The following is a 22,274-nucleotide window of genomic DNA, read 5'->3' as shown; positions in this document are numbered from 1 at the left end:
TCTTTATTATTACCTTTTAAGTTCTATCATTTTAATTCTCTCTATATTATATTTCCTAAATTTTAATATTTCATGATCAGCAGTTTCTATTACCCCACAAAAAGCATATTTACCTGTAAATTACCTATTAGTGATGCATTTAGTCCTGTGTGCCTAAATTGTAATGTTTAAAATCACCTTACATCTTCCAAAATTGTATACTGATGAATTAATTTGAATAATAAATCCTTCCTGTATGAGATATGTCCCACTTCTTCTGCCGCTCTTTTTGAATATTTGATTTATTAGTTGATTTAATTTCTCCTCTGTCACACTTCACGGGGTGGAAGGAACGAGGAGACGCTGGAGAACGTTCAGAACATGACTTTAATTCGAGAAACAAGGGGATACCGAACATCAGGGATGACATTTACAATACCAGACGCCGATGCACATGACAAGACGAGGGGATGACGAGACAACTCAGGGATCAGTAGAAATAAACGCGGAACACCTGGAATCAAATTAACATAATGGGGACAGGAACAGGAAGGGCCAAATATGGGCATGGAAGGCACATGGGGAGCAAAACGCACACACACACACACACGCACGCACGCACGCACGCACGCACACACACGAGTCTGACATCCTCTTCCTAATGGGACTTCAATCTTGATAATCTTTTTTTTTTTTTTGGGTTGCCTTTTGTTTGCTAACTTATCTGCTATTTCATTTCCATTGATTCCCGTGTGAGCCGGTATCCAACAAAATTTGAAATCTAATCTCATAATATTTAGAGATTTACATATATAATTTAATTTAGTCATACATATATCATTGAAAATGTCTTCTCTAATGGATTTATATGAAACCAAACTATTTAACTCTCTCTCTCTCTCTCTCTCTCTCTCTCTCTATATATATATATATATATATATATATACAGGTGCATCTCAATAAATTACAATGTCGTGGAAAAGTTCATTTATTTCAGTAATTCAAATCAAATTGTGAAACTCGTATATTAATAAATTCAATGCACACAGACTAAAGTAGTTTAAGTCTTTGGTTCTTTAAATTGTGATGATTTTGTCTCACATTTAACAAAAACCCACCAATTCATCTCAAAAAATTAGAATATGTTTCCTGAGTCTTCAAAATGGTCTCTCAGTTTGGTTCACTAGGCTACACAATCATGAGGAAGACTGCTGATCTGACAGTGGTCCAGAAGACAATCATTGACACCCTTCACACGGAGGGTAAGCCACAAACATTCATTGCCAAAGAAGCTGGCTGTTCACAGAGTGCTGTATCCAAGCATGTTAACAGAAAGTTGAGTGGAAGGAAAAAGTGTGGAAGAAAAATATGCACAACCAACCGAGAGAACCACAGTTTTATGAGGATTGTCAAGCAAAATTGATTCAAGAATTTGAGTGAACTTCACAAGGAATGGACTGAGGCTGTGGTCAAGGCATCAAGAGCCACCACACACAGATATGTTAAGGAATTTGGCTACAGTTGTCTTATTCCTCTTGTTAAGCCACTCCTGAACCACAGACACATCAGAGGCGTCTTACTTGGGCTAAGGAAAAGAAGAACTGGACTGTTGCCCAGTGGTCCAAAGACCTCTTTTCAGATGAGAGCAAGTTTTGTATTTCATACAAAGCTCATAGCCCAAGTTGCTTGAAGTCCAGTGTTAAGTTTCCACAGTCTGTGATAATTTAGGGTGCAATGTCATCTGCTGGTGTTGGTCCATTGTGTTTTTTTTTTTTTGAAAACCAAAGTCACTGCACCCGTTTACCAAGAAATTTTGGAGCACTTCATTTTTCCTTCTGCTGACCAGCTTTTTGAAGATGCTGGTTTCATTTTCCAGCAGGATTTGGCACCTGCCCACACTGCCAAAAGCACCAAAAGTTGGTTAAATGACCATGGTGTTGGTGTGCTTGACTGGCCAGCAAATTCACCAGACCTGAACCCCAGAGAGAATCTATGGAGTATTGTCAAGAGGAACATGAGAAACAAGAGAACAAAAAATGCAGATGAGCTAAAGGCCAGTGTCAAAGAAACTTGGGCTTCCATACCACCTCAGCAGTGCCACAAACTGAACACCTCCATGCCACGGCGAATTGAGGCAGTAATTAAAGCAAAAGGAGCCCCTACCAAGTATCGACTACATGTACAGTAAATCAACATACTTTCCAGAAGACCAACAAAAAATTAAAAAAAATAAATAATACTAACTATTCTAATTTGTTGAGATGTGAGCCAATGTGAGCCAAAATCATCACAATTAAAAGAACCAAAGACTTAAACTACTTCAGTCTGTTTGCACTGAATTTATTTAATACACGAGTTTCACAATTTGAGTTGAATTACTGAAATTAACTTTTCCACGACATTCTCATTTATTGAGATGCACCTATATATATATATATATATATATATATATATATATATATATATATATATATATATATATATATATAAGTGCTTGCTTATATATATATATATATATATATATATATATATATATATATATATATATATATATATATATATATATATATATATATATATAAGCATGTAAAAACAGGCCCAGATTACAAATGGACTTTTGGCCAAATTTGGCTAGATTTGCCTACATATATCCCAACAATCCCGGGGTTATAAAAAGAGTCATTCCCTTTATTTAATAGCATCGGGCTAATGCAGTTCTCCTTTGAACACCAGGTGGAGACACATATCTAAAAACATAAATTAGTCATCATTTTAAGTAACATCTCAACTCAATTTACTAGCCCTTTTACTTTATTCGCAAGTAAATTGTCCTACTGTACATGCAGCTTCTGACAGTCACACGTCACAAATGTGTCCCAGATTTTTAGTACTTTGAGGCAAATAAGCTCTGGTGATACACCTGGTTCACAAGTTTAAAGTGGTCACAACATCCTCAAAATACCACTGCTGTTTGTGAAATGACCTATAGTACCTGACTTCTTTGGAACGTCACATACTACTATGATTATTTACATGCAGATGGGGGTAAACCTAACTGGAAACTTGCTGTTTATTGGCATTGACTGAAGAAGCACAAAAGGTTACTGAAGATCAAATGAATTGAATAAATTCACATTGTATAAAAACATGTGATACCCCACCCAACCTTACCCCAAGCTGACATTTGTGATAAATAACTTACAGCTTACAGTGCATTGAAATTACATCTATCGTTTTGTGTGTAAAAAAACTGAGATTTGCATCATGGATGTGCAGCCGCCAAATCTGCAGCAGCTGCGTGGAAAGGGCAATTTTGGTCAGCTTTGATTCTTCCTTTGGCTTTCTTTATATCACCTGTGTTATTATGGCAATTATTATTACATGAGGTGCAAAACAGATTTTGTACCCTTCTTTTGTTTAAAAAAAAATACACTTTTTAACTTTAACATGTATGGGTTGACCTGTAAATATTCTTACTGTATTTTACAGAATTATTATAGCAACCTCAGCTACCAGATTTTTTCTTTTTCGAATGACTTTTTTTTCTTCACAGTGTAGGTTTTAGTTTACTGTAGTCAGTAAAAAGAGATATGAACAATAAAATAAATTAATTCCTAAGAAGTGCATGAGTAGACATTTCTAAAAGGTTATTTTTGTCATGTTGTCATGCTCAATGGAACACACAGACTATAGGCCGTTCTTTTCACATCCTGCGATGCCGTGACCTATAACTATTAGCCCAAGGCATGTTTTCATGCCTACTAAACCTGACGTATAGGTCCGGCCTAGCTCATATATCCCAGGGACAGGGTTTTCATGTGGAAAAAAACAGCAACAACCTTCAGATGTCCTGTCTTCAAGTTCATAAATCCATATAGCTTTGTTTTTGGCGGTGGAATTTGTCTTTAAGGAAGTCGGCTACATATAGAAACCTGTCTGGTGGCTTTGTCAGGAAATGGATTTTGCAGTATCAAATAAAATACTACTCTTTAAGTCTTTATATATATATATATATATATATCACCAGAATTCAAAAACAGCTCTGAAGATATTCTAGCTTTAATGAACAAAAAAGGTCAGAGGTCATTTAACATTTGGTGCTAAATTTACTGCAGCCATGTTAACAACTCACTGGCAAGTGTTTATGGAGTAAGAGCTTTGAGATCCCTCTCATTCCAGCCTCAGCGTCACTGTTTGTGCTCTTTCAGTCATGCACTAACAGCAGTGTGAATGGACATACCAGAGCAACATTCCCAAATGACAGCTCTTTAGGTATACTTTTACATATGTCAATCTTATCTGCTTTTTTACCCTCTATCTCTTTGTGTGCACTTGTGGGACTATGATAATAGAGTTAAGATCAGTTACAGACCTTTTGGAGAATGTGCAAGAGGCTATTTGTGTTCACCACATGATCTCAAGTTACAAACCTCATACTGTAACAGAATATTTTGAAGGGCCCAAAAGGGTGTGGATTATCAATAACATACTTTTTACATCACACTAGACATTCCTTTGTCACCTACTGTCAGATTCCACACAGTTTAGACCTAAAAGGCTCTGGTTTCATATGGTTTTGAAAAATGTTATTTAATATTTTACAGTCGTGTAACGATCATGTAACATTTTCCTTATGCTTCAAATATATGTGTAGACATTAACTTTATCTCTCTCTCTCTCAAAAAATAAAATAATAATAATTATATATATATATATATATATATATATATATATATATATATATATATATATATATATATATATATATATATATATATACTTTGATGGGTCCAAACAAAAAATAGTCATGTCATTTACATACTATTTAAAACACTGTAAACACATATATTACAAGTACTGCTACTGTATCACACTATACTGTTGCTGCTCTACTGTTTAGTGTTTAGAATGTTATACTGTTTATGTTACTTTTATCTGTTTATTTATTACTTATTGTTCTCTACTTGTTATCTTGTGTATTAAAGAGCTGCTAACACTATTTTGTTGCTCTGTACCACTGGGTGCATTCAATGACAATAAATATAGAGATTCATTCATTCATTCCTACAGAACGGGGTAGGAAAGTTAAATTCAATGCCATTTAGCCAGGAGGCCGTGTTTGAGTTTTTAAAGTCTTATTGATGTGAGGGCCTGAAATGTGTTTACACTTCTGACGAGATCTGCAGTACATTACAGTGCAGTTTAAGAGGATGCGGATGAGTTGTACTGTCCCAGAACTGAGATCATGAAGGTCAGGACCCCCTCAGAGAGATAATGTGAAACACCTGAGGCCCCGGAGGAGCTCAGAGTGCTTTCATACAGAGTCTACTGTTTAAAGTAAACCTGGAAATGTGAGGCCCCACAGCTATTAACACGGTTCCAGTGATGACCTTTGCATTATGGACAGAGTTTCATATAATAATGGGTCGTTCCTTGCATAGACGAAAATGGCACAACAATATTTGAAGGCAAAGTTTTGTTTTTACAGCTTATTTAAATCTATGGACACCCCTAGCAAACATATATATAATTATATTCAATATTATTTTAATGTTCATTTTGTCTCATTTTTAATCATCTCAGCCCCGATCCCCTGGTTGATATTACACTGTAGACACATTTCATATGTGGTAATATATTAAAATTAGTATTTTCTATATCATATTACAACAAAGGAATTCTTCTCATAAAAAGTCTGAAAATAAGCAGGGGGTTCCCATTTGACATCTTGCCCTACTATAGCCATCTATGTGAGTTTAATGAACTTTATTTTTTCCTTTAGCAATAATGTTGACAATGTTCAACAGCTTTTTTGTAGTGCTGATTTTAATGGGTTCATTTGATTTTTAAAAATAAACCCACAATGAGTAATATTCACTGGAGTGAACAGACTGACAGCTTAACCTTGTCTCCGCTTAACCCCATTTTTTTTTATTTTCATTAAGACTTTTTTTTTAATGTCACATTAACACAATTTGATAAATGATTTACTCTTTTAAAAAAAAAACAAAAAAAAAAACAATAAGAACAATGTAGAACATTTCAATGTAGAATTGGTAGTTAAGTAACATTAGAGAATTGTAATCTAGTATTTGAATACTGTTCCAAGCTGCTGTATGTGTCCAAAGACTCCAAACACAGTCTGGTCTTTTATGCAAATATACAATTCACAAATGAAAAAAGACCAATGAAACAACACAATTACATTATTAATAAAACACATGATAGAAAACAGAAAATGTAAAAAGTTCTGCTAGGAGTTGTGAGGACAAACACATGATGGTTTAATTGAGATCAATATTACTTGTATAGTAAAGTGAACTGCATGGCAATCAATGCGAGATCCCTGCATGCAGTTTTTTTTTTTTTTTAAATTGGGTTGATATATAATGAGCTCATTATTAATATTAATATCTGCTTCATTCAGTTGTAAGAAAACTGGTATACACAGCTGAAGAATATACTTTCACACAATCATGCTTTTGCTGGTGTGAGGTTACAAAGCGTCTTTTCAGCTCAGTCAGAGGATGCATTTGGTTAAATAAAAACTACTCTACTGTATTTTTGTTCAGCCCCTGTGTGGTAAAAGCACATACTACATTTCCTTAGCTTAGACAGCAATTACACAATCACATTCTTTGTCATCTGTACTCTACTCAAAATAAGCCCTGAGCAAAAGGTCCTGTAAACAAGCATCACATTCAGTTACTCAATTCATGCTACTAATCTAAACTAATCAGCAATAATACATTCTGAATCTACTTAACCAACATGTGCTGCTAACTGATTTGTTGCACTGATCACAAGTCTCTTCTCTCTTGTGAATAGATGAAAGATCATAGATGTATTTGTAAAAGAAATAGCACATCCAAAAATGAAACAATCGGTCATCATCATTTACTCACCCTTGTGAATTTTATTTCCTTAATGGAAGATGTTTTCCCGAATGTTGACACAGCTAATTTTCATACAATGCAAGTGAATGAGAACTGAGGCTGTCAAGTTAATATGAACAAGAAATTTATGCAAGCGTTGTAGATTTACTTTATACGACTTGTGCAACATATTCTACTTATATTACTTGTGCAATACATTATTTGATAGATCTCTGTAAGGAACAGAAGATTTAAATCTTCCCTTCATAACCATTGGTTATGACGAACACAATAATCAATCATGTTTGGCAACAATGACATCAAATCTGGCATGCATTTTCACATGCCATATATAAATACATACCAATAAATATTTGATTTTATGAGCTAGTGGAGGGAAATTGCTGACTTTAGAAAAATATGAATATAGTACATGATTCACTACTTTTTTGACACTTCAAAGGAATAGTTTACACAAAAATTTTAATTTTCTGAAAATTTACTCACCCTAAGCCATCCAAGATGTAGATGCGTTTGTTTCTTCATTGGAACAGATTTGGAGACATTTAGCATTGCGTCACTTGCTCACCAATGGATCCTCTGCAGTGAATGGGTGCCGTCAGAATGAGAGACCAAACAGCTGATAAAAACATCACAATAATCTACAAATAATTCACATGACTCCAAACCATCAATTAAGGTCTTGTGAAGCGAAAAGCTCAGAGTTTGTAAGAAATTAAAATACAAGTCCTCTATGCATAGTGTTGCTTTCTCCAATGTCTCATCTGAAAGTCCAAAAACAGTTCTAAACAAATACGTCAGTGGATTGTGATGTGAGAGGACAACAAGGGATGGGCTTTTTCACTGGAGGGAGTGGTATTATTGATTATGGACTGGTATTTTGACCAGAACCAAAGGCTTAAAGTTGAAAAGCCTTAATGAGGGATTTGTTTCTTATAAACACAGAGCCTTTTATCTCTAATCTTTTTTATTGTCATTTTGTCAGGACAGTATGAATATCACTTACATCAAACTGATCAGAAAACCACAAAATGTCCTTACAAACATGCTGCTTTTTAAGTCACAAGACATTAATTGATGGACTGGAGTGGTGTGGATTACTTGTGATGTTTTATCAGCTGTTTGGTCTCTCATTCTGACGGCACCCATTCACTGCAGAGGATCCACTGGTGATCAAGTGATGTAATGCTATTTTATTATTTTTTTTAATCAGTTCCAATGAAGACACAAATTCATCTGCTGGCCTAAGGCTGAGTAAATTTTCAGCAAATGTTAATCTTTGGGTGAACTATCCCTCTTATGGTGCTTTTTTTAAATGATTGGAGATTGACAGAACAGTCCAAATTCACTCTGCATCTCACTTCTCATTTTGGGTTTGGAGCAAGGTGAGTAAATATGATGCTGGGATTTTCATTTTTTTTGTGTGAACTATTCATTTCAGAGTTTGGCAAATAATTTTTGAGAAGTGCATGCTGTTTCTTTGTGCAGGATTGAGTACGATAAATAAGTGTGTTCACTTTGCCCATTGGCTAATACAGCTCATGCGAACATGACGGTGCTGTTGCATGATGTAATAAAAGGTCAGCTAGTCATTCTTTGGCGAGTCTCTGTATTAGTGAATACCATTCTGTCCGTTTCCGTGTAATGTAGGTGGGTGTTATGATCTGAGCAGGCAGGTGGGGACAGCCCTCGACTCTAGCACTCTCACATAGAGCCTCGGCATTACAGATCACATACATGCCACAGTCATAGCTGTTCTGCTGCGAGGGGCATTGCTCCTCCACAAAGGGCACTTTCGCTCCAGTGCCTAGAAAAGCCTCCAACTTGGCTGCAATACGGCGAGCATGCAATGAGTTGCTTCCACTCTGGGAGTCGTAGTGGGAGAACTGGCTGGTGTCTCGCCGATAGAGAAGCAGGCTCCAATGAGAGCCACCGGCTGATTGATTAGAGTTGTCATTGACAGCCAAAAAAACCCACCGACGAGACGCAAAACTCAGCGGCTCCAGGAAAATGGCAAGCTCCTCTTGACATGAGGCGTACTTTATAAACTGAGCGACTTCAGGGCTGATGAAACAGACATTCTCGCCCAAATTTTTGAAGCGCTCTGTTGCAAAGTACTCAAAGGCGAAACCTATGACCTGATCGTTGAGCCAGTGGGGTCCGTTTAAAAGTGCCACGTCTGAGCGCCGCAGGAGACTGTCCTGGTAGCTCAGTACCACTGGATCCATCCTCAAGGCAACCTGAATGACAGCAGCAGTTACTGTGGGGATGAGAATTAAGAGATATTATTGATTTGCATACACAGTACCACTTTAATACCTTTAATGCTTTTACCTTAAGTAGACTTGATTACTGTAAAGCACTTTTTTTAATAGTCTCCCACAAAAATAAATAATTTATAAAAGAACACACTTCAGCTTATCCAAAATTCAGAAACTCAGCTATTAACTAGAACTAGAAAGAGAGAACATATAACTCCAGTTTTAGCTGCTCGAATTGGTGAATAGATTTTAATGTCCTCCTCTTTACGTGCAAAGCCCATAATGGACAAGGACCAAACTATATTGCAAAGTTATATTCTGTCAGGAATATTAAGATAATCTGCTGCTGATTTATTTGAGGTTCCAGCAACAGACTCGAGAAAATTTAAAAGAAAGGTAAAAATGTGTCTCTTTACTGTAGCTTTTATTTAGTATTCCATGTATTATGTTATTGATATATTGTATTTTTATGCATTACTGTTTTTTTTAAATATTATATGTGTGATGTATTTATTGCTATGCTATTTTTATTTGTTTAATTTGTGTGTGTGATGTATTTGATGTTTATGCTTTTATCTAAAGCACTTTAAGCTGCATTACATGTATGAAAGGTGCTATTTAAATAATGATGTATTACATGAATCTATCTATCTATCTATCTATCTATCTATCTATCTATCTATCTATCTATCTATCTATCTATCTATCACTGTATCAAAATACTAACACAACAGTACTTTGTTTTTCTTACCATTTTTGAATGGCCATTGCTTTACTTCTATTAGTACAGCTTACTCTGACCTGTACTTCTTGTATTAATGCTAAGACTATGTATAATGTTATTTTATACGTGCTTCAGCGTTACTTAAAGTTGTCTTATTTGCAAAAACGGTGTTATTGCACAGGTGACTACTGCACTGCGCACTGATGCAGGCCAAGCAAAAACAGCGATTTGAAAAGCGATTCATTTCACTGCCTTCTTCTTCATCATTTTCATAATAACAGTCACCTAATTTGACAACATATTGTTTCTTACCTTGCTAAGGAAAGAGTCGCCAAGCTCTCATAACGTCCACCTCGCTCTACCTCAAGCACAACGAGGGCATGTGCCGTAAACCATTGACAGTTGTTATAGAAAATGTCGTGCTTCTGAACGTTTGCGACAGTGTTGAGGGGCGGAGCCCTTCTTCGCCTCACGTACACGCCTCTTTCCAGTGATTCGCTGACATTCGTGACGCAACTAAATACGTATCGCATCTCTGAAAGGCAGCCACCGCCCATCGCCGCAGCGAGTACGCGCAGCGCGCGTCTGAACGCTGATGAGAAGCAGCACTGATTAAGCAGAAAAAAGCCAGAAAGGAGTTTCAGCGAGCGACTCCCACGAGAAAAGAAACGCCGCGCCGTGGGGAAATTTCAATGGGAAAAAAGACTGTAGTCATTCTTTAATCAAAATGGCACAGCGGCAAGTATTTTTGGACACGGGAAAGTTGCAAAGGACAATTTGAGAGACACGGTTCTGGGATATTAGTGGACTCGAGCTGCGCTGGATTGATCTGTCCTTAAAGGAGAAGCGCAGCACACTGGATTTTCACACTGAAATCAGAGAGGTGAGATTTAGTGTGTTAAAATTATTTTCACGTATGCTTTCGGCGAATTACTCAAACAAACGTATCGTTCCCATTTACCGTGACCCGATGTTGACTTGAAGTTTCCCTGCAGCTCCAGACTTCAGGGTTCCAGCTCCTGCTTTATGTCTTCGGGCTCTCGGGACGTTTGCGCGTGGCATACGTACAACACTGTATTGTGATATTTCTTTTGATTCAGTGTCAGAGGATATCAGTGTTACCAGTGATGGGTGTAACTAGTATAACTGTGTAAGAATAACTTTGAGCTGACATCTCAGAGCAAAGAGTGTGACAGATGCCCTGGGTGGAGATGAGGATGATGATGATGATGATGATGATGCATGTGTTATTGAACACTCACTTTAGCCCCAATACTGCAGTAATCATGGGCCAAATCTGCACAGTCATCCGGACCCAGTCAGAATGTTTCAGTTTCCTTTCATTCACTCGGTTTTTTGGAGATGCAGTGGCCCTAAAAGTATGTGGGCACTCAAGTTAGATAACTCAAGTTATGATGATACAACTTTTTTTTCTTTCTAATCTGAATTCAGTGATTTTAGTAGATGTAGTTCCTCACAAGTTCACTCAGGTTTCCTAGCAGAGTAACCACAGGTGTAGCTCGTCACATCAGCTCAACATCTTCCAGTTACAAAACTTTTTGTATTAATTTCAAACAATATATTTAGTCCTTATTATTTGAATTTTAATCTAACAAGCCTTTATTTTGCTTGAAAAAGAGTTTGTGCCTAAATACTGACTGTAAGTGTCACTTTTGTTGTCAAAGTCACTTGGAGTTGCAGAGGAAAGTTTCTCTTACTGGAGGCAGTGTTGTTTTCCCAGCAGAGCAGCACAGGTGATGTGAGGAATGTGAAGGGTCTGCCTCAGCTGTCTGAGAGATTGTGCCATGACATGACTTTACTCCGAACAGCTGTCTGGCCCTGTATATGACATCCAAGTAATTAGCTAAAAACCTCCCCGTGTGGTCCGAGAGCTGCATGCTTTCGAATAAGATTCACAAGTCACCACTATAGGTTACTACTGTTCTAAAAGCATGTGCTTACAAAAATGTACTGTGCGAGTGGGGGTGATATCATAGTGCTGAATTATTATGTTCATTCATATATTTACATGGCACTTATTTTAAGCATAGCTTGGTGCTATAATGCATTTTAATAAATTGTTAAAACAAGAATAACTACAGTACTACCACAGACTTTTTGTTAAAATTCGTGAGGCTCTTGAGATATCTTTTAAAGTGGCTTTCTGTTTGAAACAAAATCACTTCACAGGTTTAATAACAGTTCCTTGTTATTAAATATTAACGCAGAGCAGAAATAGAAGTTGCATCATATTGCCTGGGGGGGAGAAAGTAAGGCCGGATGAGAACACTCAATTTAGTGACTACTTCAAACGGTCCTGTGAAATCCATTTTATTTTTCATCATGTGCTGTTTCTTTCTGTTTTTATATTTCTGGATTCTGTTTAAATGGGTAAATTAAATTTTAGTAATCAAAAAGCATGTCAAGTTAACTGAAATCATGAAACTTCTACAGTTCAACAGCAATTTATTAAAGGTTTAACATTACAGTTTAGGGCCCTATTTATTAAAATTAAATTGTCCCTAAATTCTGTTTGATTTTTTTTTTTCTCCTAAATTCTGTGTTTTCCTTTTTATTCGTTCTGGATTCCATTTGAATGGTTTAATGAAATTTTAATCAAAAAGCATTTCTAATCAATTGAGTTTGTAACACTTGAACAATTTAATAATTTATTACAATTTCTAAAATAATAGGGCCATATGAAAAGTTTTATTTTTTCAGAAATTCTGTTGTCTGTTTGACTTTTTCTGGATGATATAATACACATTTATTATCAAAAATGGTAATCATATGAAGGCATAAAACATTAACAATTTAATTCATCTTTAAAAATGTAATCAAATGAAAATTTAGCAATTTAAATTTTTTTTTTGGCAAAGTGTTGTACAACAGAGGCTGTGTGATGGTCCTTAAAAATAAAGTTTTAATAAATGTATTATTAATTTTAGAAGTTAATTTTACTGTGTAATTTAATATCTATCACAGTTTCTTCATTTTAAACCAAACTTTTATTTTGGCAGGTTGTAGTAGTAAAGTTTTGGGTTTCCATGTATATTCGGTACGATTAGAGATGCACCGATCGACCTACCAGGGACCGGAATTAGCCAAATTTCCACATGATTGGATGGGCTTGAGCCCCTGCCCCTTTAATCGCCGATGCTAAAGTGCCCTTTTGGTCTGCAATTTCTACCAAAGGGGATGCACCCCCCCTCCTCACGTTACTTCTCTCCTGCCCCTCCGGAGGTCTGTGCATGCCGCTGCATATCATGATATGAGTTTATCAGTCTAAAGTTTGCCATATTCTGTGACATTCCACACGATACTGTATATTCCGTTTGAATGACTTGATTCCTTACTGTACTTTATGTCTTCGAGACATCTAGCTGATTGTAAGAGGCTCTGTATGATGAACCTAGCTTTTAGGAGAAATCTGAAGCGTTTTTGTGCCACAATAATAAGAGGAAACTTCCATAGGAAGTAGTAAAACTTCCTGCCATCAAGTTGCCTGGATTGTACTTTGAAGGGAATGCGATAATCCATACTTCAGGCACTGATGCTACAGAAACACTGCATGGACATATGTGGTCAAACTAAATCTCTCAGCATAGTATAACCGTTAAATTATCTAAGCAAACCAAACATGTCTGTTTTCATTGTATTTATCTCAGAAATGTTTATCTTTTGAATATGTCAGCTGTTCTTCAGACAGTAAGCTGAATAGCAGATTGTTGACAGCTGTAAGCAGACAGACTGCTGCAAAAGGAGTATGGGTCAAGTTCCCAGGCTGTAAATAACTGAAAACAACAGTAATTATTCATTTTACCTTTTGTCTGTATTTCAAACACAGACTAATGTGTGTTGATAGTTCAGTGTTTGGCTACCGTTCAGGTCAAATGTCATATAAAGATGCTCATGCTATTTTGCTTACTTTTGTGCATTTTGACTTTAGAAATATGCGTATTGGCTTTCCATAGAGCCAAACTGACCACAATATGTCCCAGTCCTAAATTATCATCAAGCAATAAATCATTTTGGATTTATGCATCTTGCAGGCTGTAATTTTTCTTGGAGCTTGTTCTCGAGATGATCTGAAATTCAAAGCCTGGTGTTATGTTTATCCAATCCAAGCAAATATTTGGAGTGGATTTGGATCATATTTATGCCTGTGTATTGTCTAATTCCAGAGCTTCCCTTTAAAATGACGTTAAGCCTCTATAAACTCCCAGCAAAATGATTCACTGAGAACAATATTTATTAAACTTTAATGAGTAGCGTTCGATATAATGTGGCATTTAAAGGGTTAGTTCATCTAAAATTGAAAATTCTGTCAATAAATTATCTTGCTAATTGTTTAAAACTCTAGATATACAGCAAGTGGTTTCTATTGATGCTTCACATGAGCGTTTTGATGAACTTTTTAATAAAAAATATCATCCTTCCAGTAAATAGTAATATTTTTATTTCGAGTTAAGTATGCGCATGCCAGGTGAGATGAAGATGCCAGGTGGCCTAGAAAAGCAGTTTTATTAATTTAGTTATTAGTTTTATTTTCTTCTGACTTAATCAACAAAAGCTTGGTGTATATCCTCTCACAGCTGTGGTGTTTGCTGTGGTTATATATGGCTTAGGGATTGTTCAAAAGTATTTCAAAATGTTCAGGAGACCAACTAATCAGTCTGTAGTAAGCCCTGTATACATTTACAGACCCTGATCAGAAAGGTTTTTAAAAATGATAATATTTACAACTCGACACAGCATCACTTGCAAGTCTGTGGTTGTTTTTCATTTTCGCGGGTTGAAGCGACCCCAATACCAATAACGTGGGTAGTTTTGGACTAGTTTTGAGAAGCAACTGGGCAGGATTTGTTGTGAAAACCTGGCAACCCTGATCTGAATGCACGTGCTGGAGATATACTACTAATCACAGGAGCGCCTTTACTGATGAGATGCGCATGAAAATCGCATTCGATTTTTTTTGCACATCCCTAGTGTAGAGGGGATGAATTAAAGCCTAGAAAACTGTTAGTATATTAATTTAAACATTGCTGCTGAAAATATCACAGCTGAAATAGCTATGAAGTAGTAATTGACCAGTTGGTTGTTAGAGGACTAATTAGACCTAGGCCCTTTTTCACTACACTGAAGCACAATTTTTTTTTTTTTTGTAAACTTGTGTTTACCTATACAAAAATTTCTGCCACAATGTCTGGATGTTGCTACATGGTTGCCAGGGCATTGCTGTGGTTGCTAAGGTGTTCTGACTTGTTTTAGTTTATGTTGTTGTGTGGTTGCTTACTAGCAAGTCAAAAGAACCCAGCCATAGTTTCTGTGGTATTAACTGCCATTTTCCTTTATTCTTTTTCTAAAAATGTTAAGAATACTTTGAATTGCCAAAATACCTAATGTTCTTATCTTAAGAAGAAATCTTGAAAAAAATATTCTCAAAATTTAGTTTAAATGCCTTCTTAAAGTTAGAATAATATTCCAACTTGTCTTAACTCCCCAAAGGAAGATGGTTTTTTTTTATGAATTTTTATGAAATTCATACAACATAACACTAGACATAAAATACCTGTTATTATTAGGGATGTGCACATGTACTCTGAAGTGATATAATCGATAATGTAACCATGACCGTTCGTGGTTATGTGTGATGATGAGACTTTGGCAAGAACTTTGGCAAGAACCACCATTTAAACATCAGAGCCTGCCAATTTTTTCAGTTCATTATCAGTTTTTCAAGAATTGCACCTAGAAACATTCTTCCAAATAAACTTCTTGTTCTCCTATTTCATGAATCTGGCCTTTAGGTCTTAGATATGAATCAGGACTGTGGGGTTTTCTTTCCTCATTTTATCAGCTTTGAGGTGAAATTCACAAGTCATTTAGAAAAGTAAAAACCAATCTTTTCTCTTTAAACTGTGTGATTTAAGACACATTTGTTCAAATCCCTAACCTTAAGTATATGAGCAATAGCAGTGATGCTTTAAAATAGTTTGGATGTAGTACTTAGCTAGCCTAAGTAGGTAAGTAGGTACCTGTCTGCCCTTGATAAATGTGCAGCAGCAGAACAGGTGTTGACAACAAGCCACTTTTTGTAGTGTAGGGGCCCTAGTAAAGGTGGCACTGTAAAACTGGGTCGTTTCACTAAAAGTACAGGATCGTAAGGGAAAAATAGGGCTACTCTGACCTTCTCATCATAGTGAGAAGAGACTGCACCTGATCTATTAAGCGGTCAGTCTTCACCAGCACCAGTCCTGCTCTGTACAGTATCTCTTCTTCAGTGTTTGATGGTAAGGCCTGTTTGGAGCTGCAGGAAAAAATGTCAGAAACTGCTGGCTGTTTGAAGGGTAGGAAAGATTTATCAGTGGCTTATCTTGTCTCAAATCTTGTATACCGTCTTAACATGAGTGTGTGTTCTGCAAAATCAGTTTGTACAGAAAGCCAGGAGGCTATGAAGGGAAAAGCTGTAATTATATGTAATGCGTGTGTGTGTGTGTGTGTGTGTGTGTGTGTGTGTGTGTGTGTGTGTGTGTGTGTATATATATATGTGACCCTGGACCACAAAAGCAGTCTTAAGTCACTGGGGTATATTAGTTCTTTTTCATGAAACAAAAATAGATGGTGATTTATACTGTCAAGCTTCAAAAGGGACAAAAGGCAAGATTTAAAGCTCCGTAAAACTGTCCTAACATGCATGATGCAACAAGATTCTTATTTTTCTATGTAATGTTGCAGTGATTTTACCATGCACATCATCATTTTGCAGTGATTTTATCTGTGCACATCATCATTAAAAAAAAAAAAATTCACATCATAATCTGTAATCAAAAACATTAACTTACCCTTCTTGCATTCTTTTTTTTTCTGATGACGTGTGCACTGGCATGAGGGATGGATTATTGTCCAGCCCTCATGCCAGTGCCCAGCAACCTGTAACTCACATGAGATTTCAGCAATTGACAAACAACGACGATCCAATCAACGGACAAAAGTCTCACCCTACATTTTTCCTCGAATGAGAAACCACACAATAGGAATGAAAAGACTATAGTAATTTTCATTTCATACCAAATTTAATTAATTACACTAACACGTAACTGCTTTTGTAAACAGTACATGAGAAGGAAGTCTGTGTATGAGGAGTTTTATGATGTGGTAGTATCCCAGTATTGGTGTCTTTCTACATTCTTAAAAGTATGGGGTTTACCGTTAACAGCAAAGTACACACTTTTACTGTGTGATAGAAGTCAGAGAATTTGGTACACAGTCCAAGACTCGAAACGTGTCAAACCAGTGGTGTAACTGAATCTCATTCAGCGTTTCTGTTACTTCTAGGCCTTTGTTTGGATTCTCTTTTTTCCATCTGTACAGTTTGGTTATGTCCAAAGCAGTGATGGAAATATGAAATTATGAAATGAAATTATAGGTCTTATGATGACTGACATGAAGTTGTAGCAAGTTAGCAACCATACTTTCTTTCAGTGTAGTTTAGCCATTATGTTACAGCTTAAATCACACCTTTACATAGCTCCTGGACCGTGATCTGCGTTATGAGGAGGGTCTAGAATGAACTTTTAAGGATCCTAATGTTTAAAAAGTCTGTATTTATTTTCAACTATGCAAATGTCTCAGTTTATCATTGTTAGTTGGTTCAGTACATTTCACTGTGGATTCTTTGGTAAACCATTCAAGTAATCAATCAAGTAATGCCACTACAAGTAAGTAAGTGTGTTAATAATGCCTGCTCTGTAATACGTGTTTTTAGCAATGTAAGGATAGTTAGACATTGATTGTTGCAAAATTGTTTATTGCTGTTTATGCATCACTAAATCAAACCAGTGACTAAATTGTCTGTCAGCTTCACGTTGTTCCTCTTAGTAGCATGGAAATCACCTGTTATTGAAATGATTAAATTGTATAGCCTAGCTAAAGAAAGTGAGGATAGAATGCTCGCTAAAGCTATCAATCACTTCAGTTCAGCACAAACTCAGTGAGTTCTAAACTCTTGCCAAAACTCCATTTATAATCAATGAGGCTGTCTACAGTATACAATGATTGTCCTATTTACATTGTTTGCACTGTGTTAGTTATAATGAAAGCCTTCATGAGAGTGCAGGAGTTGAGTTGCAATGGTGAGATCAGTGCATTTTTGCAATCAACAGACATACAATGCTCAGCTCTGCAATCTTTAATGCAGTGAAAGTTGTTCACTAATCTCAGTTTTCAAAAAGGTTTTACATAATCCTAGGGCTGCACGATTAATCGCATGCGATTGTCATGCGTGTCTCATCAGTAAAGCCGGTTCTGTGATTAGCAGTAAATGTCCATCACCTGCTTTCAAATGGAGCGGCATTTACTACACAGAGCCGTAGTTCACTGACAAGCCACGCAATATCGTGTTCATAACCGAATGTGACTCATCTGCGATTATGGCGCGATATTGCGTAGCTTGTCAGTGAACTACGGCTCTGTGTAGTAAGTGCCGTTCCATTTGAAAGCAGGTGATGGACATTTGCTACTAATCTCAGACCCACACACAACAATTGCATGCGATAAATCGTGCAGCCCTACATAATACTTAAAGAGCAAAGATAATATCAAATCATAGCAATGCGAGTTTACATTTCACAAGTCTTAAAGAAGACATGTCCCTTTAAATGGAGTGTTTAAGTCACAGGCCCTAAATCAGATTAAAAAATGACATTTTATTTCTAAATTATTATTTTGTTTTGTAAAATTCCTTATAAATGCACGTCAGGAAACATAAAATGCCCTGCAATTTATGACCCCTTTAAAATTAAACAATTAACAATTGTAATGGCCTGAATTAGGATAGAATTAATGGAATAACACTCTGAATGTGTGTGATTGTGATTTGTTCCTTCAGGGGTTAATAATATCAGTGAAATCCAGGTATCTGGTATGTGTTTGTTGATCTGGCAGACAATATGTCTGGTGTGATGCCTTCTGCTGGGCTCCTTGTGTCCTCCTCCTGTCTGCTGCTGCCCTCAGGCCATACTCTGCTCAGTCTAGCAGTTTGTCCTGAAGTGGACATTTCTAAAGGGGAAATGGTGTGTGCATAATTCTTGTTACTGAGATATCCAGCCTTAAAACATCATCTTTTCTCCCTGTAATGCCAACCACTCGGTGTCTGACAAAATACACCCAGCTAATCCAAGCATATTTGGATCAGTGAAATTTCATTGTGGGAGGGGCTATCCAGCATTATGTGATTTTTACATACCATGATCACTTTCTCTGTTGATTTTTAGAGGCAAACATCAAATTTCTGTACCTGTTTTGTTTCCTGTCAGATACTAGCTAGCATAACTTAGGTGAAGGTGGGAGCTAATTATAACTTCAGGTAGGGCGGTTCACTGCGTCTGTTTTTAGTGGGTACAAGAAATAGTGTAGTGTGTTAAAGGTGCGGTATACTCATTAAAGTCAATATGAGCACAATAATGTCATGTTTTGGTTTTGGATCTGAGTCACTCTTCCTGTAATGCCCATGTTGGGGTCTTTGTCCCAGGAGCGGGTGCCATAGGGAGGGCAGGAAAAAGACCATTGCCATGGAGACATTGACAGAGTGGCTGCTTGCATGCCAGGCCTCCACCTTTCTGTAGTCGCTCACTGAGTCTCTATCTTCTTCATTATTTTTAGTAGTAGCTCTTGAATGTACATTTAAATTGACTGGAAGCTTAATTTTTAAAGGGGTCATGAAATGCATTTTCAGATCCGTATATTGTGTTTCTGTAGGTTAGCTTATGAAGTTACCAATGTTTTATACATCTTTCATCATTAAAAATAAACTTCAGCCATACATTTCAAATACTTTGATCTTTTGAAATGTAATGCAATGCATAATTTTTGGAGGTGCAGTTTGTCTACATACAGAACAACATCGGCAGCTACAAAATTCTGGCATTTCAGAAGGGTGAAAACCAAAAATGTATATTTTATTCTGGCGAGTCAGCTTCGAGGTCTGGAACTTACACTGTGTTTTATAGTACCAATGACCTCTTATATGTAAATATCAAGAACATTTAGATTTTTAATTTCATTCCATTTCATTTTACACATTAGAAATTTATGCCAAAACATTTTAAGAAATCTTAAATTAAGTAAAGTATATTATGGATATTCTTAGTTTAAAATGTTTTACCTCATTTTTGTCTTTTTTACTTTTCTAGGATAAATCCTTAAATTCATATGGTGTGATTAATCAAATGTTCTTTAAAAATTTAATAAGGTGTCAAATCCATGGCCTAGTGGTTAGTGCTAGGGCTGCTCGATTATGGCAAAAATCATAATCATGATTATTTTGGGTCAATATTGTAATCACGATAATTTAATACGGTTATGAGTGGACCACATAACCAAAACTTTATATAAGTGATTTATTTAAAGATAGCAATATATATCAAATATATATTTTCTTTAAATACGGTTGCAAGACATCTACATTTTAGAAACCAGTTAAACTGCACAGTTCTCAATACCACAGCAGAATACTATGGTAACTCCTATTAGTTAAAAATTCTAATCCTCAAGTTCTCAAAAATAATGAATACAATAAAAACAAAAAAGCAAAGGACAAAAACATTAGAATAAAGATACAAATTAAACAAATAGTGCTTTAAGGTTTTAATGCAAATCTAAGTATTCTGCTAAAAACCTACTACAGAAATTGAATAATCTAATTTAATAATAAAACAGCATAGTCTTTACTGTAACAATTAAACTTTCTTTGTTTCTTATTAAAGCTAAAAAAGCCCCTCAGTCAAGAGCAGTGAGTGATTTTTGCTCTGTCTTTTGTTGTTTGATTAATATTAAGCACAGTCGACAGTCACTTTAAGAGCCACATTCATCCAATTTACTGTTGCGCACGTATTTTCATTCTCAACTGTTTATGTTCACTTAAGACATAACCGACGAGTGTTCACGTGAATAATGACCAAGCGCTGCAGCTGGACACTTTTTTGCTTGTATTTGACCTTTTAGGCATGCACCTTAAGGTAAAAGATGAATTTACATGTCTGTGTTCTGTTCCGCACACACAGAAAACCTCCTGAGGAACAGCTCAAGTTCTCTTTGCGATTTTAAAAACATGAATAAATCTAATCAACTTTAATAAATCGAGCAGGTCCCATTTTGTAAAAAGTCTAGTTACATGATTTTCATTTCTATTGTACCTATGAAAAGAGTGATAAATAAATAAATAAATAAAGCCTGAAAAATGCTGAAATGTTTTGGATATAGCCACCCATGAGAATTATGTCTGAATTGAGCATGTGATGCAAAAATAGAATTTTCTGTGAACTGTTCATAGATTTGGAAAAACTTTGGTGCTGAATTATCTCCCAAATGTTATGTCTTTTGGGTCATATTTTATACCACCATAAAACTGCCAATTCAGACAAAATGTTCTTTAGTAGGTCTCGTCATAATTTCAACTACAGATTATGTTGACAGTCTTCATCAGCGGTTGGTGTGCTAAAGTGCTGAGTTGGTATTGGATAAATTATATCAAGATATGCAGAGATCTGTGAATTTTTAAATCTGTTTGAGTCAGCATTGCATTGAAAATTCACCATGGCTGCAGAACATTCGGCCTGACCTCTCCTGCAGAAATATTATATTCTTCTGACCAGCAATAATAATAGTTAGAGGGACCAGGACACAATGACTGTAGATGTCAGCACAAGCTCTGAACGCACCTGTCAGCATCTAGCGTTACACATGCTTGTTTGTAGTATAGCATGGGATGCTGGGTAAATGAAACACAGCTGCAGTTTCCATTCAGATAGACTTTAGATGCTGTGAGAGGGGTCTGCCTCAAACCCAAGGTCTTCTTTAATTACAGTAAAGATGTGAGATGGGCTTGAACTCGAGCTAAGGTTTGAATGGTTGTCTGTGCCGAGGTCAGCAGACGCACTGGAGTGCCACTCACCCCAGATCGTATGTCTGTTTGCAGGACTGCCATGAGCTAACGGCTCTAACTTCAGCATGATGTCTGTCTGGAAGGGGTCAGATGTAGCTGGATGCAGCTTTATTGTTGCATATACATCCATAGTTCCCTGAAGACACTCCAGAGTGTCTGTGGAATGATGTAGCCTGTAAAGCTTAAAATCTAATTGCACACATTTTATGGCATTCATTAATTTCTACTTTACAATTAATGATCTTTTAAAGCATTATATAATGTAGTAATGTACATCAGTGTTTATCATAGAGTGCTACTGAGAATATTAGGCTGATTGTGAATGAGGGAATGCAAGAAATTGTTGTTAGGCTGTATTTTATTTAATGCTTGTTGTCCGGATACAGTTACATTCTCAGTCTGTTTGATTAGGGTTGGAGCCAAATTCTGCAGGAAAGTGGCCCTTGAGTAACAGAGTTGAGAACTCCTGG

The 22,274-nt window shown here is 36.3% G+C and overlaps 2 protein-coding genes across 8 annotated transcripts in view; one reads left to right on the top strand and one right to left on the bottom strand.

Annotated features, from left to right (window-relative positions):
* Window positions 1-6,115: 6,115 nt before the first annotated feature.
* senp8 (SUMO peptidase family member, NEDD8 specific) lies at window positions 6,116-10,320 on the bottom strand. The gene is made up of 2 exons (XM_042760983.1): window positions 10,173-10,320; window positions 6,116-9,135 (listed from the first exon to the last, which is right to left on the bottom strand). The coding sequence occupies exon 2, from the start codon at window positions 9,101-9,103 to the stop codon at window positions 8,465-8,467; it is 639 nt and encodes a 212-aa protein (XP_042616917.1). The 5' UTR covers window positions 9,104-9,135; window positions 10,173-10,320; the 3' UTR covers window positions 6,116-8,464.
* Window positions 10,321-10,410: 90 nt separating this feature from the next.
* Window positions 10,411-22,274, top strand: part of LOC109082266 (unconventional myosin-IXAa-like) — a 107,125-nt gene continuing 95,261 nt past the window's right edge. For all 7 annotated transcript variants that reach the window (XM_042760979.1, XM_042760978.1, XM_042760981.1 and 4 more), the window contains exon 1: window positions 10,411-10,743. The gene's annotated coding sequence lies outside the window, so the exon portion shown is untranslated. The remainder of the gene's footprint in view (window positions 10,744-22,274) is intronic.

Source organism: Cyprinus carpio, chromosome A7 (assembly GCF_018340385.1).
Source record: "Cyprinus carpio isolate SPL01 chromosome A7, ASM1834038v1, whole genome shotgun sequence".
Classification (NCBI taxonomy): domain Eukaryota; kingdom Metazoa; phylum Chordata; class Actinopteri; order Cypriniformes; family Cyprinidae; genus Cyprinus; species Cyprinus carpio.
The sequence above is the reverse complement of the archived record's forward strand: the minus strand, read 5'-3'. Positions and strand labels throughout refer to the sequence as shown.